The sequence below is a fragment of the Peromyscus maniculatus genome, chromosome 9, assembly GCF_049852395.1.
Source record: "Peromyscus maniculatus bairdii isolate BWxNUB_F1_BW_parent chromosome 9, HU_Pman_BW_mat_3.1, whole genome shotgun sequence".
Lineage (NCBI taxonomy): Eukaryota > Metazoa > Chordata > Mammalia > Rodentia > Cricetidae > Peromyscus > Peromyscus maniculatus.
In genome coordinates, this window is record NC_134860.1 from 57,133,537 (window position 1) to 57,160,502 (window position 26,966).

A 26,966-nucleotide genomic window follows, 5' to 3' on the forward strand; every position below is an offset into this window, starting at 1 on the left:
TTGCCTGGTGTATGGTAAGTTAGAACTGGCTCTTCAGTGACAGTTCTTCCTCCTAGGACGATGAGTTGCACATTAATTTGACTTGTTGTAATAGGACATCTGTATAACCACAGTGCAGTATACTTAGGGTCTCAAGGTGGCAACTTTAGTGTGTTTACTATTGCTCTTACTTGAAAACCTCTCCGCACAAAAAAGCACAAATTACAGCTGTAGATGCATATCCATAGATAGTCCACCAGACAAAACCATACTGAGTCCTGATACAGCTGAAGACACACTTCTCGGTTTCCTGGGTAGCTTGAGTGAGTGTGAGACAGTGAAAGAACAAGTCCTTTAAAGATGTTTGAGTGGTTTTTTTTTTTAATACAATCTTTTTATTTTTCTATTTGGTTTTGTTTTTAATCATAGGAAACAAAAACTATTCTTGAAATTAACGTTTTCTTCTGATGTAATAATGGAAGCCAGAGAAGTCACATTTCTTACAATATCTAAACTGTATCCTTGAACTTACTGGAACAATGTTTGATACTCGAGTGTTTAGGATGCATTTATGTAATTTCTTGAATGACATATTAATAAACAATCTCTTAAGGTAGGCGTGTACACTTGTGGTTGTTTTCTCCCTTTACAATATAGCAGTATACAGCCTAGAAAGGAAGGAATTTGTTATTTTGGGACAACATGGATTAATTTGTGGACTTAAGTGAAAAAAAAAAAGTCATCCACCAAAAGGCAAGCAGTATGTGGTCCAGTTCCTAGAGGTAGAAAGAGGGTGGTTGTCAAGGGCTGGAGAGGGCAGAGCAGTTACATGGGCACTTTCTGTTTTGCAGGAGGAAGAGGTTTTTGGATGAATGATGATGTTTGACTATATTTGATGCTACTGAACTATATATTCTTTTTTTCCTCACATTATTTTATTTGAGTCTCACACAGCTGTATGAATTAAGCATAGTTTATTTTACAGTTAGCAAAGCTTCATAGACAAGCTGATATTCTTAAAAGCATTGAAATGGCAAATTTTGTATGTATATTGTATCACAGTTTTAAAAATTAGCAATATTAGAATAAAAATAGATACCACTGTGAATACCACAACATCTCAACTATCTCAACTACACCTAACCTAAAGATTTTATTTCTGTTAAAAGAGTGCAGTTGAATTATCAGAGTGGGAAATGCATTTGAATTGGGAATACTTAAAAATGAAAAGTAGCAGCTGTATCAGTTGTGATACATATCAGTTATTAGGGGAAAGTGGAGATTGGGTTAACAACCAATGATATAATGGGATATAAAGTTTTTTAATGTTAATTTTGTACAAGAGTGCATATGCCATGGCACTCTTGTGGAGGTCAAAGGGCAACTTGTAGAAGTCAGTTCTGCTGTGTGGGTTCCTGGCATTAAACTCAGGTCATCAAGCTTGGTGGCAAGTGCTAAACCATCTCACCAGTTTGTTGTTTGTTTGTTTGTTTGTTTGCTTTGAAATAATGGAACCAAATGGAGTTGACCCAACAAACAATTGTTCTGTAGATGGTTTGTGTAGAATAGGGAAAAACCATCAACTTGTTTTTAGCTCATCTATAAAACAGTAAGCTAAACATGGGTGTTGATGAGCCTTCCCCTAGGTCTACAAAATGCAGCATTGAATAAGGGAATGTTTACTTCCCACGGTGCCATCTAATAGACCCTGGGCTTCCAGACATTTTCTTATATAGAAATGGTGGGTATGATTATTTCGTTCATTTTTCACTAATAAGAAGAGAGCAGGCCTATTTGGTCAGTTTGCCCAATATTTGCCAGCATTGTGAACCCAATTCAGTGGTGCTCCCTTGTGCCACATAACTTACTGTGATTGACAGGTTAAAGCTGAATCTAGGCAGGAGAGGAAGCTTTAACATGGAAGTGTCCCAGCTGATGCTGATGGGTGGTCAGATTGCAGTCATTCCCGGTTCCCTTTCATGAAGTGACTTAGACTGGCGTTGGTACCAGCATTGCACCAGGAATGATTCTTTAACAAGCATGTTTGAGCACTCATTCCAAACTGGGGGCACAGCTCAGTCCCGTTCTGGTAGCTAGCATTATTATAGACCTGAGAATCATGATAGGAAATCAGAACTGAATGTGAAGGAGTCAAGGGTCAGGAGCAATGTAGGCATACAGATCTGAGTTGCATATTGTTAGGTGGGGAAAATGTCTTAATTCTTCCCCATTCCAAATTCTTAATGATGCTCATATTCAAAGAGCCAAGTTTCAAGTGATGGTGCTTGTCTTGAAGATGGCACATGCTCTTGTACTAACAACTGTGGCCAAAAAGATGCTTCTAAAAAGACTGATGAGGACCTGTAAAATCAGTAAAACAAAGCAGTGTATTCTACATTGTTACAGCTGAGGGCTGCTGTGAACTGTATTAAATAAACTGTCACTCATTACAATGTATTTTACAAACATTTATTGAGTTTGCTAAGTCTTGGGAATGTGGTAGTGAGCAGAAACTCGGTAACAGCAAGCCACGGGAATGGGTTTCTGCTCTACTCTATTGGAGTTATTAATACTGCGAGAAGGCTATTATGAGACCTACTGGAGGGACAGCAGGGACGAGAGAACGTTCTAAGATTTCACCACAGGATGTGCAAGGGCTCTGGTACTGCTGTGGTTGACTGGGGTGGGTAGGGAAGGCGCCACAAAGAGAAAGACTTCCTCTCTCCTTGGATGACAGATGGGGGGATCTGTTCTCAGCTGACCCAGTTGACCTGAGGAGCCGTTTTTACTGGCGCGGAAAAAGTAGGCAAGTGGGATGACGAGAGGAGACAAGAAACGCCCAGTCAGGTGTAAAAAGCAATCAGCAGTAGCAGTAGCAGGTCAGGGGGGATAGGGACCTACGTAGCTGTCACAGGCTGTCTTCCAGCCTGCTTGCATCTCAGTAGACTGGGCATTTGAACTGGGGGTCTTCAGGGAAACAGGGAGGATCCTGAAGTAGAGCTGGAGTAGTTCAGGTCTCCATTTTCTTGAAACGAGCACAAAGTTTGTGTTAAGTTCCCAAGTGCTTCGAGCTGCTCCTTCAGCAGCCTCTGCCTTTGTTCATGTTCACAAGCTTTACTCTTTATTACTTTGAAAAGAAAGAAAGTGGCTTTAGCTTAGGCAGTAATTTGATTAGAAGTAATGTGCTGTCTCTAGTCCGGATCAGTTCATATGTACACTCGACAGTAGTTGTGCCTCAATTAAAAAGATAGTGATATGAGCAGAAACGGCTTTTTCCAGGGCTTCGCTTCCTTTTCTGACTCAGGATGGAACCCCAGCATTTAACACACGTGACTGCATACCTTTATAGCAGAATGTATCCATTCGTTCAGAGACTAGAGAACGTAGCTAGACTCCCAAAACTCATTCAGGAGCACATCTCTGGCTCTAATGACATTTGTTACATCACACCTTTGGGTGTGATTTAGGAAAGGGAAAGCTTTTATTGTAGAAACCTACCAAGGTCATTTTCGTTAGGTGTGAAAGCGTCACAGTTGAAGTTCTAAGTTCATAGTTGTCGACAGGACAGCGTACCTGCAGTCAGCTTGAAATACTGGGCTGGATTCAGCCAGACCGGAACGGCACTGTGTCAGGTGATGGCCTTCCCCACTGCTTCTGTGCAGTCCTGGGTGTGTCACGTGCTCCAGACACGTCATTTTCATACTAATTGACACATGGAAGTACCATAGGAAACACAGCTTTCTGAAGGCTGTGTTTTCAAGCTATTCTTAACAGACATGCAATCTGCTGGTAAAAATGAATATTTCGGGCTGCAGAGATGGCTCAGAGGTTAAGAGCACTGACTGCTCTTCCAGAGGTCCTGAGTTCAATTCCCAGCAACCACATGGTGGCTCACAACCATCTGTAATGAGATCTGGTGCCCTCTTCTGGCCTCCAGTCATACATGCTGTATACATAATAAATAAATAAATCTTTAAAAAAAAATGAATATTTCAGAGTTCAAATAGGAATGAGTAACAGAAAACCAAAATGAGAGAGTCTGTACATACTGAGGCGGCACAGGCAAACTGTGTTCTCCGCAGAGAGAACTGTGCTACCCTGTTACTGATAGGCGCATCTGTAGAAAAGAACATGGTAGAGCAGTGTGGTCTGCGGTGACCCCAGGGCCATTCACACCAATCCTGTGGGAATCTGGCCCACACCGTGTCTGTGGGTGTCGTGCATAGTGGTCTGTAGTTCTGAAAGGGCAGAATAAACGCATGCCGCCTATGTTTTTAGACAAGGTTTCACTGTGTAGCCTAGGCTGGCAATCCTCCTGCCTCACCCTTTCAACTGCTGGGATTATAGATCTGCACCACAGCACCCAGCTAACTGTTCCCACCTGTGTACTACCATTGTTTCTTTAAAAACAAAACAACACAAAAACAAAGAAAAAACTTATTTTGGCTATTCTTGCTCCCCCCCCCCCCCGATGATTTTTAGGATTACAGTACTCTGCTTCAAGAGATGAGCTTTGAAGATAAACTTAGGAAAAGAGTGACATTTCTTCCAAGTGAGAAGGAGGCATGCTGCAGGATGGGTCCACTGATGCCTCCATCTTGCTGCGGGGGCAGAGAGGCTGCAGGAAGCCTCTGTGCCTGGCTGTACATGGGTCGATACTCTGCAGTTTTAGAATCAAAACCTTGTGTTGTTTCTGCCTTGTCAGTCAGTTTTTCTGATTACATAAGAATGTGTGTGTCTACCTGGAAAACAACTATAATCCATCCACCTATAAATCACTGCTATTTCTATGGCATCAGCTGTCTATCGTCGGTGTCTGTGTGCACCTATGGTTTTTGCATGTTTTTCTTGCTGTGTCATACTGTTGTTGTAATGGGCTCTTTTCATTTGGTAAAAACTGTCTTTTAGAAGTATGTTAATTGTTTTGTCACATGACATTTTGATCTGAATCATAAATGCCTCTAAAACACACTGTTGGTTACTTTATGAGTCACCTACCTTCTTGGAATTTTATTAATGTGTCTTCAAACAGTCCAGAGTCAAACAGTAAAGTATCGATCTCTTCATAGTCTAGAGGGAAAACAACTTCCTGTGTTAATTTGATGGGAGTGAATCACACGGGGAGAAACCAGAAAACCACCCCCAATATGGAAGAGTAAGCAGCCGAGGAGTGCAGGACAGTACTTCAGGGAACCCCTGAGAAGCAGCAACTCAGTATTTCTGTGTGGCTGGAACTTATTTCAGGGAGCCCCCAAGTGATCATAAGGCACCCACAAATTTGAGAGTTCTTGGTCTTCAGAAAATAAGTAAATAAAATCATGTAACAAATGAGCTCTTAGAAATGTTTAGTTGTAGTTTTATCTCTTGGTTTTAGCATACAGAAAATCATTTTAATAAGTCCAGATTTTACATTGTCACTTACAGTATGAACCATCCAGATTCCCCTAACAAGTAACTAAAGCTTTTAGCTCATTCTGTAGGAGGTCACAGTATATAACTATATACTTGCGTACTGTAAGTGACCCTTTTTATTCCCTAGGAGCTCATTAAGAAAGAAACGTCAGGGCTGGAGAGATGGCTCAGAGGTTAAGAGCACTGGCTGTTCTTCCAGAGGTCCTGAGTTCAATTCCCAGCAACCACATGGTGGCTCACAACCACCTGTAATGAGATCTGGTGTCCTCTTCTGGCCTGCAGTCATACATGCTGTATACATAATAAATAAATAAATATTTAAAAGAGAAAGAAAGAAAGAGAGAGAGAGAGAGAGAGAGAGAGAGAGAGAGAGAGAGAGAGAGAGAAAGAAAGAAAGAAAGAAAGAAAGAAAGAAAGAAAGAAAGAAACAAACAAACTTCAGTTAGAGTTGATCTAAACAAATTCTCCATGGTCTGGCAAGATGGTTCAGCAGGTAGGGGTGCTTGCTACCACCTGATAACTTAAGTTCAATCCCCAGAACCCACATGGTGGAAGTAGAACCGACTCCTTGTCCTCTGACCTCCTCGTGTGTGCTGTGGCAGGTGCACGAGGCAATTTTTAAATGTATGTGTAGGAGAGAGAGAGAGAGAGAGTGTGTGTGTGTGTGTGTGTGTGTGTGTGTGTGAGAGAGAGAGAGAGAGAGAGAGAGAGAGAGAGAGAGAGAGAGAAAGAGAGAATATGGGTGTAGGTCCTCAGGGTCCATAAAAGTGTCAGATCCCCAGGAGCTTGAGGTACAGGCAGTTGTGAGCTGTTAGACATGGTGCTGGGAACTGAACCCAGGTTCTCTGCAAGAATAGAATGTGCTCTTCACTGAACTGTCACTCCAGGCCCTTAATAATTTTTTAAAACCCTTGATTTATTAAGGAATACAATTTGATGCACATGAAAATTATAGCCTAGAGGCTGTTCCCAGCGCCCATGGGTGGCTTACAACTGCCAGTAAGACCGCTGGCTCCAGGGTCTCAGACAGTTCCCTCCTCTATGGGCACTTGCGCCCCCTGTTCATACCCCCCCCATAGGGGTGTGTGTGTGTATAATTAAAAATAGTAAAAGTACATCTTAAAACATCAGCTGCAGCAACAGCAAAACCAGCCAAACAAACACAACCCATTCAGCTGTGTGTACCTGTGGGAAACAGCCTACCAGGCCTCAGTGCATTTTTGCCACCAACTAAAGAATCTGACTTTTCCATATCTTGTTGATTATTGTTGACAGTAGATCTGGCAATAATTTAATATTTTCAGTCTTACTTATTTTGTGTATGAGTATTTTGCCTGCGTGTACATATGGGTGCCATGTGCATGCCCAGTAACTGTACAGGATAAAAGAGAGTGTTAGATTCCGCCTCAAACTGGAGTTATGGTTGTGAGCCACCATGTAGATGCTTGGAGCTGATCTCACATCCACTGCAAAAATAGCAAGTGCTCTTGACCACTGAGTAATCTCTCCATCCCATAATGAGTGTTAGTAAAGAATGGGTTAAAGAAGGGAGGGAAAGGCATGGGAAGAAAATGTTCTGTTTTCTACTATTTGTTTACATTTAGCCGATTCAGTACCTGATTCTGAAGCGGTCTCACTCAGGAGTTTTCCTTGAATTGAATCAAGTTTTTCTAGTATCCCTTCAAATAATTCAGTAAGAAGTCCTGCTTCCTTGCATTTCTTGAGAAAAGGAACTTTGGCAGTTGTATCTAAGAACAGAGAATGCATTGTTAGAAGGAAGTGGTCCTAGGGCAGCTCTTCGCATCACGTGGTGATTATACTCTACCATTGATGGGTGAGCAGAATTGTCCGATTTTTCTGAAACTCAAATAGCAAATGCTACAAAGAATAAAAACTTTTCTCTGCTTATAGTAACTGTATGAATTAATGTGATTTTTGTAAAATTTACCTTCAAGTGTTTGAGGTGACAGCCCCTCTTTTTTGTCACAGATGCTATGTTGTAAGGACATCCCTTCTTAGAGAACAAAAGCCACCTGTCAGTGAGTGGTAGCACACTGCTGGATGCTGGCCTCAGGCAAACCCACCTTTCCTAGTAATTGTGTCTCCTCAGGCTGAGAAGAAGCGGGCCTTTCCGACTCCAGTCATTTTATATGGCGGGAGTTCTACTAGAGTGCATAGTTATAACAAAAGAAAGACTTCTGTTCCTATTAGGTACCAAAAGTCCTGAAGACTAAAGATCAGAGCACGCCACCAGCATGAAGAGATGGGTCGACATTTTTATAAATACTTGGAGGCACCGTGTTTGTTCAGCCATCACTGAAAACAAACCTCTGTGGCTGCCGGGCTCTTTTCTCATACGTCTTTTGAACTTCTTTGGTGGCTAGAAGAGAAAACCAGATTATGTTGACTTTTCATATTGGCTTTGAATACCACATAAAAATGTTTTGCTATATAATTAAATGTATTAATCAAATGTAACAAATGTATTAGACAAACTTTTTTGGGGGGAGGGGGTTAGTCTTGGTAAACTCCTGAATCCAAATGGCACTCTCAAATAGCTGAAACCTATGAGGTAGGCTGTTTGTGGCCTGCAAAACAACTCTTAAATAAACAATAAGGAAAGATTGCTACCCTCTACTAATTTAGTTTATATGAACTGATAGAAATACTTTTTCAAATCTCTCCAAATTCTTTCATATTTTAGATCTACTAACCCAGAAAATTGTAAGTTAGAAATTAGGTCAGGTGTGGACATGCAGCTGGGAAACACTTGGTTATGAACGAATGCTTCTCTGTACTCTCGGCCTGTTTAGGACCAAGTAGCCTGTAAGGTCAGATGTTTTCACCAACATGGTGCCAAGGGATGCTTGGTAGAAGCTGAGGAAATGATGCCATCTCCTGAGCTTCTAGCTTCTTACTAATCTCAGGATGCTTCTAACACGTCAGGATTCTTCCCAAGAGGCCACCCTAAGACTACTTTCAGCTTCATCTAGGGAAAGAACACACATGGAGGATGGTGCAAATGCCAACTCCTCCACTGATCTGTAAAGTGTGAGCCTCTGACATTCAGAAGGACTTTATGTGAAGAAATTAGATCTATAAGTCAAATTACCTGTTCAGGGGAGCCTGATGGGAGGCATTTCTTCTTTGCTGTCCTTTTCTGCAAGCTTGGGCTCTCAGCTAAAATAGAAACCATTTAAATCTTAGAGTGTATAAAGCAAAAGATTGGGCCGGGCGGTGGTGGCGGCACACACCTTTAATCCCAGCACTGGGGAGGCAGAGCCAGGCGGATCTTTGAGTTCGAGGCCAGCCTGGGCTACCGAGTGAGTTCCAGGAAAGGCGCAAAGCTATACAGAGAAACCCTGTTTCGAAAAACAAAAAAAAAAGATTGATACACTTTTAATCCCAGCACTTGCAAGGCAGAGGCAGGAGAATCTCTGAGTTCAGGGCCAGCCTGGTCTACAGAGCAATTTCCAAGACACTCAGGGCTACACAGAGAATCAATCTCTCTCTCTCTCTCTCTCTCTCTCTCTCTCTCTCTCTCTCTCTCTCTCTCTCTCTCTCTGTGTGTGTACATATATGTGTATATACATACACACATTACTATCATTCCCTGTCCATATACAGTGATGGCAAGCAGCTCTTTAATGGTACTTTCCAGTGAGTATAATGACTACGGCTCAGTGGTTGAAAGCACGGGCTGCTCTTTTAGAGGACCCAGGTTTGGTCCCCAGCACCTACATGGTGGCTCACAGCCCTCTGTAAGGTCTCCATACAAACAGGTGTACATATAAAATTACAATTCAGAAGAAGTTAGATTATTTCATGGTTTATCTAAATAATTAACTTTTCTTAAACCCACTTTAGAAACTTACCACTTTGACTGGTCCCTGGCAGTTCTGGAGCATGTTTTTGGCAAAATAATCTAAAAATACAGAATTTCAAAGAATCATTGAATCTTTTCATTTGTAGAGATCCACCTGCCTCTGCCTCCCCAGTGCTGGGATTAAAGATGCATACCACTACACCGGCGAAAGTATTTATTTTTAAAAGGAATGTATGTAAGTCTGAGTAAAATTATTAACCCACATCAAGTGTGGGTGAGACTAGCCAATACTGTGCCCTGTGAGCGTTAGAAAGGGAACTCTGTTGTCTGAGGGCGTGGATACTGAGTCAGTATTTAAGCAGTGCTAGTTCCTGTGCTGTGATGAGAGACGTCTAAGGAACTAATGTCTAAGATGTTCAAGCGTCAGTCTGACTACCCAGATTGTTGTTTCTCTTCAAAAGTAATAGAGAAGCACGTGCATTCATCTGGAGAAGACCGAAGAGCAGAGCCTGCCTTCTGGAGCTTATCTTCCATGGGCATCCTCAGAGAGGGACGAGGCATAGCGGGCTGGAGAGCAGGCGTGAGGGAGCTCTAAGAGACTGACTTCCTGCCCCTAGGCTTGCCCTCATGTGCGCTGTGGGACCTCGTGTCCTCCCCTCTGTGCAGCCTCCCCAGCAGCGTCCAGGTCAGAGTGGACCTTTAGACCTGGTACTTCTGCGCCCTTCTCATTTAGTCTCAAATTCCTAGACTGACTTTGAACTTGTGCCCTGCACCTCTCGTGCTTTGATTTTTAGGCATGTACTACCATGTTTGGCTGTAAGTTTTTTTAAAGTACAGGAAATATTAGGACAGACCCTCCTCCCCATGCCCTCCCCATCCCCAGCGTCAGCCAGCAGTTTTCAGGTCAAGGCAAAGCCCCTTCCTCCTGCCTCAGCACCCCCCTGTGGGAGTGGTCACAGCGGCCTTTCTGCGTGCCTCCCCTAAGCTGGTGACACCTCCTCGTAGGTTCATTCTCTTAGTCTCTTAGTCCCTTGGGAGGTACCTCAGGCATTCTATGCACCTCAGTGTTCAAATGAAAATTTAAACTGCAGAGAAGCCCACCTGTCCCTTGTGGAAACAATTTAAAAGTTTGTTTTTAATTGAGTTAATTATTTCCAGTATGGTCAATATAGTTTAAAAAAAAAAAAAAACTTTCGGTGTCTCTGGGAGTTCAAGGCAGCCTGGTCTACTTAGTGAGATGCTGTCTCAAAAACAGAAGCTAGATACAGCAGGGACCTCAGTCCCTTTGATTGGATTGCGTGTTTAAAGACTACTGTAATACAGAGTGAGTTCTTTGTGAAAGTAACTAATCAAAGTGAGGTTCCAAGTTTCACAGCAAACCAAATATTACAAGTGCAGTGCGAAACTGGACGGAACTTGAACTGACAACCCAGGGGCTGGTGAGAAGACCGGCAGGTAAAGGGCTTGTCATCAGATCTGAACCTGAGTTCCAGACCTGGGCCCAACACTGGAAGAAGAGAACTCATCCCCACCGGGTGGCAGTATAGACCCCCAAGCCTGCGGATGAAGTGAAAGGCGGTCTCTTCCTGCTGCCGAAGAACAGGCTTGAACTGGCTCCTGGCTCTTGGTGACCTTTAGTTAGAGAATCAGACAAAACCTTGAGTGGTTTTTTTTTTTCCTGTCATGCAGAAATGTTGTAAAGCAGAGTTCCTGGTGGGTGTCCTGGAAATCCTGTTCTCATGTGAAAACCACTTGCATAAGTTAAGCTTTAGAAGTATGTCACAATCCAGCCATTCCTTCTCCACCCACCCACCCCCTCCACCTCGTAGTTTTAAAGCTGCTGAATTACTTGTAAGTTCCTTCAACTTCATCAACTTGTAGAACTGCGTTGACCTTCTTGGCACAGGAAAAGTGGTAATTCTCGGAACAGGTTGGTAAATCACATCCCACGGTGGCTCCTCCTTTAGAACATTGTGTGCATTTCTATAGAAGAACAGATCATACTGGGTAAGTACCTGTTCCTTTGATAAGAAGTAAGGGTGTCATTAAATGTCATTTAAGTCAGCAGCCCTGCATTTTTATCCCGGCTACCACTGGTATATCCCAGCCTTCATACCCACACTAAAAGTGACTTAAATTTGCCAACCCACTTGGAAGTTTCAGCAAAACTGCAACCAGCTGGGATAGAAGGCCTGGCACACAGTTGGTCATGGTCTATGTAAATGCAAGGCATAGCTGGCTTCAAAAAACAATCTTTCCATTTGAATAGAGATTTCTAAAGAGCAAAACTGGCCGGCTTCTTTACCTAGGCAGGGAGCTAGGGGACCTGGAACCTGAGGCCAGAGCAGCTCCTGGTTGTACCACTGAGATGTGTGACCTCAGCTGGCACTTACTATGACTTCCTCTTAGACATGTCTCCCTGGGGTGGTGTAACTTCTACAAGGTTACTATCGGGGATAATATGAAATAAAGGGAACCTGTTTCAAATTTGTAGACACCAAACAAAAACACAACAGTACAATGTTTATCTTGATCCTTTGATTTATTTCCCTATCGGGTTTTATATGAAGGTGATGTAGAGATAGTTTGGCATTGGGTAGCTCCAGAAAACCTTTTTGAGCAGTGCTAGTTTTTCTGCTGTGATGAGGGGCAACCTAGCCATGACCGAGGCTGATTGGCACCATCCTCTAGATGAATGAGGTTCAAGCACAATGAGGCTACTCCATAAAGCAAGAGACAGTGTTCACGGTATCCCAGGTAAGCACAAACAAGCACATAAGGAAAATTCAAAAGTAGGTGAAAAACAAGATTAAGATAGGAGTAGAATTCTAAACCCGAGCATACAAGAGTGGCTAACTGTGAAGGAACAGTGTAGCTTCATGTACAGGGAAAACCATGAGACTGCTGCCTCACCATACACTTGCTGTCAGTTCTGCTGTGGTTAAAGCATTATAATGGCAGTACAGCAATATTAATGGCATTATAGCAAAGGAGGGCTATCCAAGAAACACAGGCAACAGAAGCCCCAAAGGAAAAGCATAAGAACTGGTGGTTCTGGTTTTTACAGGGATGAGTAAAATCTGAAGATGTTAAAGGTGAAGAAAGACAGGAAGTAAACTAGTCACAGTAAATTAAAGGGTTACGATTTAGATTCCCTCAGCCCAATATGGTGGTACACATCTACAGTCCCAGCTATTCAAGAGGCTGAAGCTGGAGGATTGCAGATTCAAGACCAATATAAGCATCTTAACAAGATCCTGGTTGGAAAGGAGTGTTGGGACCAGCCGACCTGTCAAACAGCACCTGAAAGGGGAGTGAGATTAAGAAAAGACATAGACAGAAAAGAAAAGATAGAGACATAGGATAGAATCCGGAGGGCACTCAGTGAATATTGCAGCAGCCCCAAATTTATTTCTCATAGCCTTTTTATACTCAAGGCAAGGGGTCAAAAGACTTCCTTACCATGGTTCAAGGAACAAACAAGTATAAACACCTCCTTAATTCTCAAAACATCTAGTAACCACATCCTGTTATTTGGCAGCCTTGAGGAGCAAAACATCCAGTAACCATGCCTTTGGCAAACATTCTATTATGCAGCCTTAAGGAGCAAACACAAGCTTGAAGTCTGACTTTGAGACAAGTTGGAATCAAGCCACAGCTGGAGTCACTGTGGGCTCCCACAAAGGAGGAAATGGGGAAAGGGTAGACAGGCAGCTCAGTGGTGAAGCATTTGCCCTAGATGGCTGAGTCTCGGGTTAAACTATAGTACCCCAGTGTGGGGGCCACAGAAGATGAAGAGCAAGTGACTCATCTTTTGCATTTCATCCAGGTAAAGTCAAACTAGTTATTGAGGACATGGTGGCTGTGATGTTGCAGCCACTGTTTTTGGACAAGGAAAGGCAGGAGTAGGTAAGGCAGAGAAGGTACCTGCGCATACGAAAGTTACGGGGATGTCTTAGCTTGCTGTCTGTTACTGTGATAACCATTATGACCAAAAGCAACTTGGGAAGGAAAGGGTTTATCTCATCCAGGTCATACTCCATCACTGAGGAATGTCAAGGCAGGAACCAGATGCCATGGACAAGTGCTGCTTGCTTACTGGCTTGCTCCTCATGACTTGCCCAGGTTGAACCCTCCCACATCAATCATCAAGAAAATGTCCTGCAGAATTTGTCTGTGGGCCATCTAGTTGGAGACATTATCTCAATTCAGATTCCTCTTCCGAGATTACCCTAGCTTCTGTCAAGTTGACAAACAAAATGAAATGAAAATTCTACAGGAAAATATACATGATCTCATAAAGTAAAATTTCAAACACCACGTAATTGCAGGTCAGCAGAAGTAATCTTGCCTAAAAAGCCCAAGACCTGGGGTTGCTCCCCAGACTGCAACAAATCAAGCACACAACAGTGGTTTTTATGTTCTATGGAGTAAAGCAAAGCAGGAGTGTCGTCATGTTCTTAAACTTGAGCCCCAGTGAGGTGGCGGCTCTGCAGAGAGGAACAGAGGAGCAGAAACCTAAACACCGAGAACCTTTGGCATGCAAAAAGAAAAAGAACAGAAGAACCAAAAGAGAAATGTATTCTAAGCAGAGGTCACTGAGGCTTTGTGGCAAGGATGAACCTCCCATCGGCAAATTTACTAGAAGTACAGGAAGCATGGCCTCTTGCCACTTGGGTACAGGGAGTGAGCAGTGTCTGCAAAGTGCTAGGTCATGCAGGGTTTGTTGGCAAGAGTACGGAGATAGTTTTTTGTTTGTTTTTTTTTTTCTACCTAAGTGGCAAAAACTCATCAATATTTTGACTGCCATGTGGAGAACAAGCTTGGAGGAGTAGAATAAGCTGGGTAGGGGCAGTGGAAGAGAAAAACCAAGCATTAGCCTTTGACAAGTCTGGAGAGCTACAGCAGCCCCTTCACTGTAATGGATTAGTGCTGAGAGGCAAGTTCCTGGAGGATGCAGGAGCATCGAGTGGGCCGTGGTGTGGAGCAGGAGGGGGTGAGGGGAAGATGACCCTTACACCTAAAGTTTGAAGGATAGGTGAATGGTGGTGCTGTTTGCGGGGGGGGGGGGGGGGGGGGGGGGGGGCTAAAGGTTTATATGGGGGGTGATGCTCTTAGCCAATTGGATGAGAGCTGACCTGGGTATCCATGGAGATGGTGGTGGTCTGGAATTCTAGAGAGGGGACAAGTAGATGATGTTGGTGTTAAAGCCAGGTGAGGCGGATGAAGCCACCTAGGTCATGTTCAGACCCGGGAAGAAGCTCAGCCTAGGCTTAGGTATTCCAGATCTCTCCAGCTGAGCAGAGGAATAGAAAATGGCAGGGCATATGGGAAGAGGGGCTGACAGGAGGTGTCTGTTTGCTCAGAAGGAGAAATAAGGTACTTGGGGACGTGGGGGGTGGTGAGTGAGTGAATGGTGATTACTGATAAGGAGTCGAATTAGGACAGTCTTCAGCTTGCTGTTGGGTAGGGAGAGATTTCAGAGATGAGTGGATGCCGAGGGAGGAGTGTAAATCAGGAAGCGGCCAAGCCCCTGCTGTGGTTTGTAGCTCTGACTTGGGTGTCAGAACAGTGGAGACTTTCCTCCAGCTGTTGCACGGTGTAAGTACTAGTGCCACTCATTCTATTCAGACAGTCACCGAGTGAGGAAGAGGTGTGTTGTGTTGGTGGGCTGACTGATGTGGGTCCAGACTGCAGAGGGCTTCCTAAAGAACTGCTGCAGCTGGGTTTAACCTTTCCAGGGGTCAGGGAGATACAAGGTAAGGCTTTCTCCTCTGCAGGAACTGCCCACCACACAGAGAAGCTTAAATGGGCATAGCCTTTCCCAGAGACAGTTTGTCAACACAGGTCACCATTCTAAGATGGACTTCTGAGCTGTCAGAGGTCCACTGCAGAAGTACTCGAGTAGGTTAGACAGAAATGTCTGACTCAGCACTGCCTGTGACAGTGAAACATTGGTGTACACTTGTTACTGAGCTAGGTGATGACTTCACTATGTAGGTGTGAGGGATCTGGTAAAGAGAATACCCACAGTGATACCACAGGCTGTCAGTGATCTAGTGGGCCCCACTCCTGGCCTTTAACACTTTTGCACATTTGTGCCCATGCTAACTAGTTTTATGTCAACTTGACCCAAGTTAGAGTCATCTGAGAGGAGGGAACCTCAATTGGCAAAATGTCTCCAGAAGATCAGGCTGCAGGCAAGTCCATAGGGCATTTTCTTAATTAGTGATTGATGGGAGAGGGTCCAGCCCATGATGGGTGGTGCCATCCCTGGGCTGGTGGTCCCAGGATCCATTAAGAAAGCAGACTGTATATATAGCATGGAGGTCCCTAGGACGACTGTGGCTTATAATAAATTTCGGATTTACTCAATTATTGAATAAAAATAGCCAAATGAATGGAAACACATGAACTATGAACCAAAGGCTGAGGGGCCCCCAGCTGGATCAGGCCCTCTGAATAGGTGAGACAGTTGATTGGCTTGATCTGTTTGGGAGGCAACTAGGCAGTGGGACCGAGTCCTGTGCTCATTGCATGAGCTGGCTGTTTGAAACCTGGAGCTTATGCAGGGATGCTTGGCTCAGTCTGGGAGGAAGGGACTGGACCTGCCTGGACTGAGTCTACCAGGCTGATCGCAGTCCTCGGGGGAGGCTTTGCCCTGGAGGAGGTGGGAATGGGGGGAGGGCTGGGGATAAGGGGAGGGGGGAAACCCCCCCCCTTGGCTGATATGTAGAATTGAATGATATTGTAAAATAAAATAAATAATATTAAAAAAAAAGAAAGAAAGCAGACTGAGCAAGCCATTTGAAGCAAATCAGTAAGCAGCACTCCTCCAGGCTCCTGCCCTGTTTGAGTTCCTGTCCTGACTTCCTTTATGATGGACTACGATGGAAGTGTAAGCCAAATAAACCCCTCTTCCCCAACTTGCTTTGGTCCTGGTGTTTCACCACAGCAATGATAACCCTAAGACAGTTAGTTCCCTTGGGAACTCCTTATCTTTCTTTTTCACACTTGGAAAGGGTGCAGAGGCCCTGCTTCAGGAGGAGCCTTCCTGTGAGGGTACTACTGATCCCTCCCAAAGCATGTACACTGCTGGTCTATTCCTCCCATGAGGAGGGACTGGCCTCTCCCCCACGAGGACACTGAGCATTTGTCCAGATAGCAAGGTTCCGGAAACACTTGTCAGTGAGTGGGCAGCCATCACCTCACATGACTTTGCGTTCCTCCCACTGTTATCCTTCACTTCCGATGTATCTCCAAGTTCTCCCAACAGGAAAGTCTGAAAACTCTCGGGGAGAACAAGCTCTTTCTCCATATTCTACTGTACTCAACTGCCCTCATTCTGCAGTTGGGCTGTTTGTATGTAGGCCACCTCTAGAACAGCGGTTCTCAACTTGTGGATGACAACCACTAGAAAACCTTTTTCTTACGGTCTTAAGGACCGTTGATGCTCAGTAGCAAAATCACAGTTATGAAGTAGCAACGAAACTAAATTTATGGTTGGTGGTTCCTGAGACTATCAGAAATAGGTGTTTTCTGATGCTTGTGACCCACAGGTTGAGAACCACTGCTCTAGAGTCTAACGATAACTTTCCTTAATTCTATCCAATCAGCAAATAATGGTAAGAATAAAGTTCCAGTTGAGTGTGTCCTGCCACTTTGTAATTAGAAGGAGAGTTTACATAGAACCTGCTGGTACAGATCCTGACACTTCACAAAGAGCATGTACCAGTGTGTCCCCAGTCATTCATACTTGACTGTGGTTGTGGTCGGCCCGGAGGCACTCAGACTTGCTCTCCTGTTTACTAATCTGCAAATGGCCTTTTACAAAGGAAGCCTGGAGCCCCAGTGACCCCAGGAGGATACCCTCCCAGGGACAGGCCCCTTATGACCACAGCTCCAAGGCAGATGCTGATCAGTGATAAGACATGCAGCCACAGTAGACAGTCAGAAGACAGCTTTATGGCTGCCAGAGGAGCAACTAGCTGCTTTGGGGGCAGCCAGAGGACCAGCTAGCTGCCTTTGGGGGCAGCCAGAGAGCAGAAGGAAGAACCTAGGTGGCGCTGTTGAGCTGCTGAAATTGGCATTTGCTTTGGTGAAATGCCATTAAGGGCCTTGTCAAAGCCTGTCTGATTGGAGGGTTTCCTCTCGGACAGAAACATCGGAAGCCTACTTGCGTGCGTGATGGGCTATTGTAACTAGACAGTGCTTAGCTGAGTCTCGGTTCCTCACAGTCCTACTTTCAGCTCTCCAGGATGTTACTCTAACCCCACTTTACCAACAGGCTTTTTTTTTTTTTTAAATGAACAGTTTTATTTTTACTTCTTTGTATGTGTGTCTGAGTGAGTGAATATGCTAGTGCAGGTGTCTGTGGAAGCCACCAGGAAAGGTTCCAGATGCCCCGGAGCTGGAGTTCCAAGCAGCTGTCAGTTACCATTTGGTTGCTGCGAACCAAACTCGGGTCCTCTGGAAGAGCAGCAAGCATTCTTAACTGCTGAACCATCTCTCTAGCGCCCCCTACCAGACTTTGCTTTGACTGTAGCCCCCAAGATTCATCCTGTGTGAGAAATAAAAACATGTCAACTTACCAATCTTCTTCCTCTCCAGATCTCTTTCTTTACCGATTTCACAGCAAAATTTCTAGATTTATTAAGATTATCATGAGCTTCACATTCCACCAGTGCTGATGAATACAGCTGCAGGTTGGGGGGAAAAAAACCCAGAGTTGGTATGTAGTAGTCCTGACCAATACAAGTCAGAGAGGGTACTGAAAGGCCTTACAAGGAGTGCAGAGTGAACGATGGTTCCGGGTCTTGGCCACTTTGCAGGTACATGAACAGACAGGAGTCATCTGACTTCTGTGAGTAATCTGTCTCCAGACAGGGTTTGTGCTTTGTAACTGATCTCCACTGACTCTGACCCCGGGCCGACAGTGGCTCCTACACCGCTCTTTCCCTAGCTTAGGAAGGTGTAACAGGCTCGGCAGTGGCTGAAGCCAAGCAGTCAGAGGAGTAAAAGCAAGGACAAGAGGCCATGCCTGATAGCTTTCCGGGACCCACTTCTTAAACTCCGAGAGCCATGCCTGCCTCCACAACCCTTCTTTTTAGTTGTTGTTGAGACAGGGTCTCACTGTAGCCTGCCTGGCCTGGAACTCACTCACAGAGCTGCACCTGTCTCTGTCATCCAAGTGCTGGGATTAAAGGCTATTACACCTGGCTTTTATGATGTTTTTAAAAGACATGGTCTTGCTATATACCCCAAGTTTGCCTGGACCTTGGCCTCTGGAGCACTGGAAATGTGGGTATGGGCTACCACAGCTAGCCACCAACCCCCTTGTATGTTTTATCTGGCACAAGTTTCTTTCCTCTTCAGTCTTAGGGGATGGAGAGATGGCGCAGTGGTTAAGAATGTACACTTCTCCTCTAGTGTTCATTGGACCTACATTCAGCTCCCAGCACCCACTTTGAGCAGCTCACAACTGACTTAACTCCAGCCCCAGAAGGTCACACACACACACACTAAAATCTTTTTTAAATTGTATTAAATCAGGGGCGGGGGTTAGGAGGTGGGGTGCATGCCCACATAACCTTCTGTACATGTAGAGGCCAGAGGTTTACTTTGGCGGTCTTCCTCTAGTACTCTACTTCCCCCCCAATGATTACAAGTGTTTTTGCCTGCATACATGTATGTGTATCACACGTTCCTGCAGAGGTCTGAAGAAGGCATTGGATCCCTGGAACTGGAGTTACACTTGGTTGTAAACTAACATCTGGATGCTGAGAACCGAACCTGGGTCTTCTGCAAGAGCAGCTTAAGCACTGAGCCATCTCTCTAGCCCTTTCCTGCCTTGTTTTTTGAGACAGTCGCTCTCAGAACCTGGAGAGCTCACAAATTCAGCTCATCTGGCTGACCAGCTCCTAGCACCCTCCTGTCTGTCCCTCCCAGCAGGGGATTACAAGCACACAGCACCATGTTCAACATTTGGCATGGGTCTTAGGGATTGAAGTCAGGCCCTCACACTTATGCTGAAAGAACTTTACCAGCTCTCAAGCTCTCGGTAGCTGGCATTTGAGTCATAGAAGACCTAAACAATCTGCCTGCTTCCAGTTGAAGATTAATATAATACCTAAACTCAGATAGCAAAGAGCATAAACACAAGAAGAATTCTGTGACACATAAGTAAAGCTTTTTTTTTTTTTAAATAAGAATCAGAAATCATAATGAAAATGTTAACACTTGCAAGTGAGGGCAGAGAACAACTTTGGAAGTTGGTTCTCTTTCCACTTTGTTTCAATGTAGGGTCTCTATGTATCTGCTGATCTGCTCCAGTTGCAAGCTTAGTACATTAATATGTTGTACTTTATCAAGATAAAAGTTGCTCTCTGAAAGACACTGGAATATAAAGGTGGACCAATGAGGTGACTTGTCAAGTAAAAGCATTTGCTGCCAAGCCTGATGACCTGAGGCTAGCCTGGCACCCACATCATGGAGGAGAAAACTGAATCCTGCAAGTTGTTCTCTGACCTCCACCTGCCTGTTGTGGTATATGCATAAAAAAAAATAAACAGCTGGAATTTTTTAAAGGCAAGCAAGAGAATAGGAAAAAATACAATATATAGATCTGATCAAAGGCTCGTATCTAGAATATAGGGAAACCTTATAACTCAATAAGACAATTCAATTTAAAATGGACAAGGGTATCAGAGAAAAAGCCTTAGTGAATAAAAGCATTTGCTGAACAAGCCTGACAACCTGAGCTCAGATCCTGGAACCAGTGTAACAAGGCAGATGTTAGGGCTCAAGTCACGCTCCTGCAATCCTGGTATCCTCCAGAGGCAGAGGGGAGAGAACCAGCCAGAAGCCTGCATCTGCAGCAGGAGGAATGAGATCACCTCAAAGTGAGGTGGAGGAGAGTGCAAGCGCCTGAGAAGGCCATCTTCTGACCCCCACGTGCAAGCAGTGGCACATGTGTACACACACACACATACACCTTTCTTTTTTAATGGACAAGGGTCGAGGTTATGGCTCAATGATAAAACATTTGCTTATTATTTCCAGGCTGTGGATTTGATCCTCAGCACCACCAAAACACAGGGAGGGGCACACAATTCAAATAGATACTTCAGAATGGTAAAAAAAAAAAAAAAAAAAAAAACCATGGAAAAGATACCCAACATAACTAACCATCATGCAAATTAAAATCATGGCAATACCAATATGCATGCACCCAATAGACTGGCTTTCAAGTGATAAATATTTAAATGTTAAATGTACACTTATATTAGGAAGTGGAAATTCTTGTAGATGTCTGCCCAAGAGAAATAAAAGCATATAGGAGACAAAGGATCAGATATAGATGTTCATTACAAATTTGTTATAACCTCAGACTGGAAATAATGTATGTGTTGATGGGTAGATAAATTGATTATGACACATCCATATAATAAAATAATAAGAAAATGGGGAAGCAAACACTGATACATTCATCTGCTATTCTCAAGGGACCTCCTTTGGGGTAACCTAAGTCCTCTCGTGTTGAAGTTCCCCTTACATAGAATGGTATCTCCTAAGCATACAGCCTGTCCTGGCTAGTCTATGTCAACCTGACACAAACTAGAGTTATCTGAAAGGGAACCTCAGTTGAGAAAACACCTCCATTAAGACCTGGCTGTAGGACATTTTCTTAATTAGTGATTGATGGGAGAGGGTCCAGCCCATTGTGGGTAGTGCCATCCCTAGGCTGGTGGTCCTGGGTTCTATAAGAAAGTAGGCTGAGCAAAGCCATGAGAGCAAGCCAGTAAGCAGCACTCATCCATGGCCTCTGCATCAGCTTCTGCCTCTAGATTTCCTGTCCTGTTTGATTTCCTGTCCTGACTTCCTTCGATGATGAACAGTGATATGGTAGTGTAAGCCAAATAAACCCTTTCCTCCCCAACTTGCTTTTTGGTCGTGGTGTTTTGTTGCAGCAATAGAAACCCTAACTAAGACAGCCTATGCCTGCCCTCTTGTGTGCTTAAATCATCTCTGGAATAATACAATGTAAATGCTATGGAAATGTTGTCTACTATAATTGTTATGATAACAAGGTAAGGAAAAGTGCATGTATGTTCAGTACAGGGGCATTTTTTCTGAATATTTTGGATGAATACGTAGATCTAGAACCCAAAGAGGTCCAAATGCACACATGGCATAGAGGCATCTCTGCAACACTGCTGAGCAAAGGAATCCACACACTAAAGAGTCTGTGCTGTTGCAGTTCTGTAACATGGCCTCTGAGAAAAGATCAGTCTCGAAGGACTTGGAGTAGGTGGGAGCTGACTGCAAAGAGGCATGAGGAGATGTTCTGGGGCGCTGGGAGTTCTCAGACTAGACAGTGATCACGTGTCTCAAAACTCAACTGCACATTTCAGTCAGCTGCACTTTGTTTCTGAAAAGGATGCCAATAAAGTTTACTAAAATACCGGTAAATTAACAGTCCATGAGAAATGGTTTAACAACAAGAAAAAAATATAAGTACACAAGAGGTTAAAAGGAAAAGCCTTTAAGGGGTAAAAGTTCCATGTAATCTATATGTTTCAACCCTTTGTCATGTTGTTAGGGTCACAGGTGGAAACTCAAGTCTGGGGTAAGATGGTACTATAGACCCAATGCTAATGGCCGATTTGGATGGCTAAATTGTACTTAGGCGAGAGAATGCCCTTGCTAGGAAATAGTAAGTTTACAGGACAGGTGATACATATTTAAAACAGCTCTGACAGCTGGGTGTGGTGGCACAGACCTTTAGTCTCAGCACTAGGAAGGCAGAGGCAGGTGGATCTCTATATGCAAATTTCAATAAGACTCTAAAAACTATACTCCTGATAGAACCAAGACAAGGCCCCCTTCTTGAACTGCTCCTAATCATCACTACAATAGAATTCTCCAGAAAAACTCAACAAAACAGGAAAAAAATCATTTAAGAAATCATGACATGGAGGTTTGGGAGATGACTCAGTGGGTAGAGTGTGCCTTGGAAGTGAGCTCACTGGTGGAGGTGTCGAGTGTGGCTTTTTTATCTTTGTTTTGTATGTATGGGCATTTGGCTGCATGTAAATCTATTATCACGTGTGCCTGATGCTCTCAGAGGCCAGATGGGGGCATCACATACCCTGGGACTGGGTTTATGGTGGTTATGAGCCACCCTATGGGTCCTAGGAATGGAACCTGGGTCCTCTGGAAGGGCATCCAATGCTCTTAACCACTGAGCATGTCGTTTTAAAGATATTTTCAAGTAACTTACCAAGCAATTTTCATGAGCGGCTATATTCTCCGATGGTGCAAAGTACATCACACTCCATTCTTCGCCTTTAGGGCAGAAGGCACATGTCCTTTTTTCCATCTTTTCTGTAACCTGACAGACCCCTATAAATAACATTCAGATTAAAAACAGAAAAGCATTTCGTGGCCTTGCTAGCTCCTCCAGTCTTAAAGACGTCTGTTTTTATGGTAGAATCTTAACTCCTGGAACAACAACCAAATCAGCAATGTGAGTGGGAAAAAGCACTGCTTGTGTGGTACAGCCTCTGATTGGTGTTCTAAGCCAGTGTTATCAACAGCAACAGAGCAAGCCACAAAGGTGGGCTACCATGTCACTGAAAACCTTCCAGGGGCCTTACTGAAAAGCATAAAATGCACAGAGAAATTCTCCAGTGATGTCTGAGAGCTGCACTTACCTATGGGAAGAGATGGGAATTTAGAGTGAAGGTTGATACCATATCTATTTAGCAAAAATAGTGGTAGGAGGCTCACCCCTGGGGCCTGGAAGCTCCCTTACCATGGGGTCTTGGTTAAACAGAGTACCAGGTATATGTGCTTCCTCCTTCAGGCCTTAAATCCAAGAAGAGATCAGTTGGTTACCCCTATAACATTTGTACCACCATTGCACCCATGAACACATCTTGCCATGCTGGTTGTTACTGAAGCTCACAGTGTTCACAGCTGGGTAACATCATTGATGTCTTTTATTCTCAAACAAGCTATATGACAACTTCCAGAACTATGAAAGCTAGCCAAGAGGTAAGAACTTCCTGGTAATTGCTTAATTTCTCTGTGTCCTATGATTAAAAAGTGTGGTGCCTTCAGCAATAGTCTTAGAAAGTTCACAGCTCCTCAAAGTGTAGAGAATATGTCTGTGGGCTGCTCAGTCATAAATAAGACAACCACAGTAACCCCACCTCCCCCAAGGCTCGGGGAACACTGGAAGAGGGGATGGAAAGATTCTAAGAGCCATAGAAACAGTGTCTTCTAGACAGGACAGAAAGTGCTGTAATCATACATTCAAAGCAGCTGTGTTTGCAGCTGTGAGTACAGTTGTGGCTGCCTGCACAAGATCAAAGCAGTCAAATTCTAGCTGGCATGGTGGAGGGGGTGGGGGGATAACCATGAGTATCCACCCCTAAGTGAGAAGCTACTGTCAGTTGATGGTTTGTGGGGGGGAGGGAGTATCAGTTTTCTTTTGGGTGTGGCTCCTGGTAGGTCCACCATGCACCAGTGGGTAGCCACATGCACGAGTATATGTTCAGCACAAATTGGAGATAGTGAAATAGTCCAGATAGGGAAAAGAGCAAAGGAAGATTTGAGCCCTACAGCCCATACACAGATTAGCGAAATGAAATAGTTGATCACCTGGCTAGTGGTTAGCATGTATTTTGGAGATTGGTACCCTTATTTGTGCCATCCTCTCTGCCTGGAACAACTTTTCAAGTTTTCTACCTATGACTGACTCTTGATTTGACAAAGGAGGACCAAGGGCTAGAGAGAGAGGAAGTGTTTGCTATTCTTCTGGAGAACCCAAGTTCCGTTCCCAGCACTCAGGTTGGGGAGGCTTACAAATACATGTAACTCCAGCTCCGAGGTCTCCACACACATGGCATATGAACACACACACACACACACACACACACACACACACACACACACACACTTGCACATAAATACATACATATGTACAGACATACATAACAGGGACTAGAGCGATGGCTCAGTGTGGTGGTATTGTGTTCCCCAAAATATTGTGCACCCTAATAAACTTATCTGGGGTCAGAGAACAGGATAGCCACTAGATACAGAGGCTAGAAAATGGTGGCACTCACCTTTAATACTAGCCTTCTAGAGGCATGGATCTCTGTGAGTTCAAGGCCACAATGGAAATAGCCAGGCATGGTGACTCATGCCTTTAATCCCAGGAAGTAATGACAGAAAGCAGAAAGGTATATAAGGCATGAAAACCAGGAACTAGGCTGGCTAAGCTTTTAGGCTTTTGAGCAACAGTTCAGCTAAGATTCATTCTGGATGAGGACTCAGAGGCTTCCAGTCTGAGGATCAGCTGAGGAAATGGTAAGGTGAGGTGGCTGTGGCTTGTTCTGCTTCTCTGATCTTCCACCGTTCACCCTAATACCTGGTTCCAGGTTGTTTCTATTAATAAGACCATTTAAGATTTATGCTACAACTCAGTAGACAAGAGTCTTGTTGCTCTTGCCGAGGATCCACGTTTGGTTCCCAGCACCTACATGGTGACTCATGACCCTCTCATACTCCAGTTCCAGGAGGAGTCCTATGCCTTCTAAATAACACAGGCATCAAATACACACGTGGTACACAGACATATATTCGGGCAAGGCATTTATACACACAAAATAAATCTTTAAAAAAATGCTAGCAGGGGTGGGGGGGTGGTCACAAGCCGGAATGAATGAATGAATAAATGAACAAACAAGGCTGCTTTTGCTGAAAACCTTGACTTCGCTTGCACCAGCGATCACTGTAATCACTGCTGAGTGATTGAAGGGGTTGAAAAGGCTTGGCATCAGTGCCTCCCTATTGTGTCTGTTTTCTCCTGCTTTAACCTTTGGGCCAGATTTCCACAGCCTGTCCCCACCAGCTTTTGTTCTGTTCCTGCTGTCCTCTGTGGATTACTTGTTTCCTGTCCCAGAAGAGGACTGCCTTTACATTCCTGAGTTCATGTTTTTCTAAGACAATTCCGGGAATCTTTGGATTGCAAAACTCTCAAATACCTGGATCACCGTGCCCTCAAGATAAGACAATACCATCACAAGGAGATTGTCACCATGGGTGGCCCGGAAACCTCAGCCTGCACAACTCCAGCTTCTCTGAAACATATAGCCACTCGCAACCCCCACATCCTGTTCCTCAGTATTCCCCAACTGCCCCAGACCGGGTCCCCTTTCCACATTGGCAGCATCTCAACTTTTTCAACAGCATGTCTTGAGTATTAACGTTAACGTGCACAGCTCCCGAATCTGTGAAGCAAGGACCCAAGAGGATGGAACCAGGCAACCTAGAGGTCTCAGCTTCCCGAGGTCTACCCCGTACCTCCCCCACAACCCCCCCACACCCCACCGCCTGCCGTGCCTACAGTTTTCCCAGCTGCTGTCCAGCTGCTGTAAGCCTGGCTCTCTCTGACCTTGGCACTCAGCAGCAGCCTGCAGTCTCCCTAGTAATCAAGGCTCCCAGAGCTGGGGAAAGGGAAAGTGGAGTGTGGCCCCTTCCTGCTGGCCGCCACCCATCTGGTACTCACCAGAGGGGACTGGGTCACCAGCCCGTGGTGTCTCTTCGGCCATGGCTATGCAGCTGCACTCCCGGAAGCACCACTGGTAGTTTCTAGTTTCCAGTTTCGTTTCTCTAAATCTGGGTGGTGATAGCAAGGAGCAAGCTGGGAGGAAGTGCAAATTTGGGCAGATTTTCAACTCTGAATAGTGTTTTAAATAGTGTTCTTGTTCAGTTTTTCTGTCGATTCTATGAACACCATGGCCCAAGGTAACTCAGGGGAGGAAAGGGTGTATTTGACAGGTTAGTCATCAACCAGGAAAGACAGGGAAGAAAGCAGGAGCAGCAGTGTTTTCTGGCTTGCCTCCCTTGGCTCTCTAACTGCTTTATAGTACAGCCCACAGCCACCTATCCGGTGGTAGCATTGACACAGCGGCCTGTGCCCTCCTCCATCAGCTAGCGGTTAGGAAAATGCCCCCACAGGCCAATCTGATGGAGGCAATTCCCCCTTCCCAGGTGTGTCAAGTTGACAACCCGAATAACCATCAAACAGCTTAAGAGAAGCCACACCAGGAACCCCCACCCTTCCTCTGCTTTAGCTCGAGAAACAACTGATCTGTATTTCTGAAAGTTCTACCACACCCTTTGGCTGATGCAGTGGTATCTTTAAATGACACACAAAATTAATGATCCTAGACTCAGTTGCCAATAAGGCATCTTTACTTAGCACCAGTGGGGCACAAAACACCATACAGATGCAGATTTTTCTGTCCATGTAACAAATTAAAATATCCATGTAGGCACCAACATACAGGAAATATGGTGTTGAAAGTTCAGTGCTTTGCTGGGAATTAAGGACAAACTTCAGGGAGGCTTGCACTGTGAGAGGACTGAGTGCAGACCTGGCCTGGCAGAGGAGAGGGCAACTAAACAAGCCAACTTGGACAGCCTGGGCAAAATGTAAGGTCCTAGCGCAGAATGGAAAGTGCCTTCCTTTCTGGAAGGTTCTGGAAAAACCCTTTCTCACACTCTTCAGTAAGAATAAATGAGCAAAATGGGTGGTGGTGGCACATGCTTCTAATGCCAGCATTTGGGAGACAGAGGCAGGTGGATCACTCATGGTTCGAGGCCAGCCTGGGCTACAGAGCAAGTTCCAGGACAGCTAGGGCTACACAGAGAGAGCCTGTCACAAAAAACCTAA

The 26,966-nt window shown here is 44.5% G+C and overlaps 1 protein-coding gene across 3 annotated transcripts; it reads right to left on the reverse strand.

The window, feature by feature from the left end:
- Positions 1-351: 351 nt before the first annotated feature.
- Phf11 (PHD finger protein 11) lies at positions 352-26,054 on the reverse strand. Of its 3 annotated transcripts, none has more exons than XM_076545110.1 (10): positions 25,797-26,054; positions 22,500-22,621; positions 17,809-17,916; positions 11,067-11,200; positions 9,267-9,316; positions 8,504-8,571; positions 7,720-7,771; positions 7,008-7,139; positions 4,978-5,049; positions 352-2,340 (listed from the first exon to the last, which is right to left on the reverse strand). In XM_076545110.1, the coding sequence occupies exons 1-10, from the start codon at positions 25,837-25,839 to the stop codon at positions 2,321-2,323; spliced, it is 801 nt and encodes a 266-aa protein (XP_076401225.1). In that variant the 5' UTR covers positions 25,840-26,054; the 3' UTR covers positions 352-2,320. The 3 variants fall into 3 exon arrangements, with proteins under 3 accessions (XP_076401225.1, XP_006988504.2, XP_076401224.1); XM_006988442.4 differs by lacking the exon at positions 352-2,340 and adding an exon at positions 2,433-3,106 and having other exon boundaries at positions 25,797-26,052; XM_076545109.1 differs by lacking the exons at positions 352-2,340; positions 25,797-26,054 and adding exons at positions 2,433-3,106; positions 23,034-23,053.
- Between the last annotated feature and the right edge of the window lie 912 nt (positions 26,055-26,966).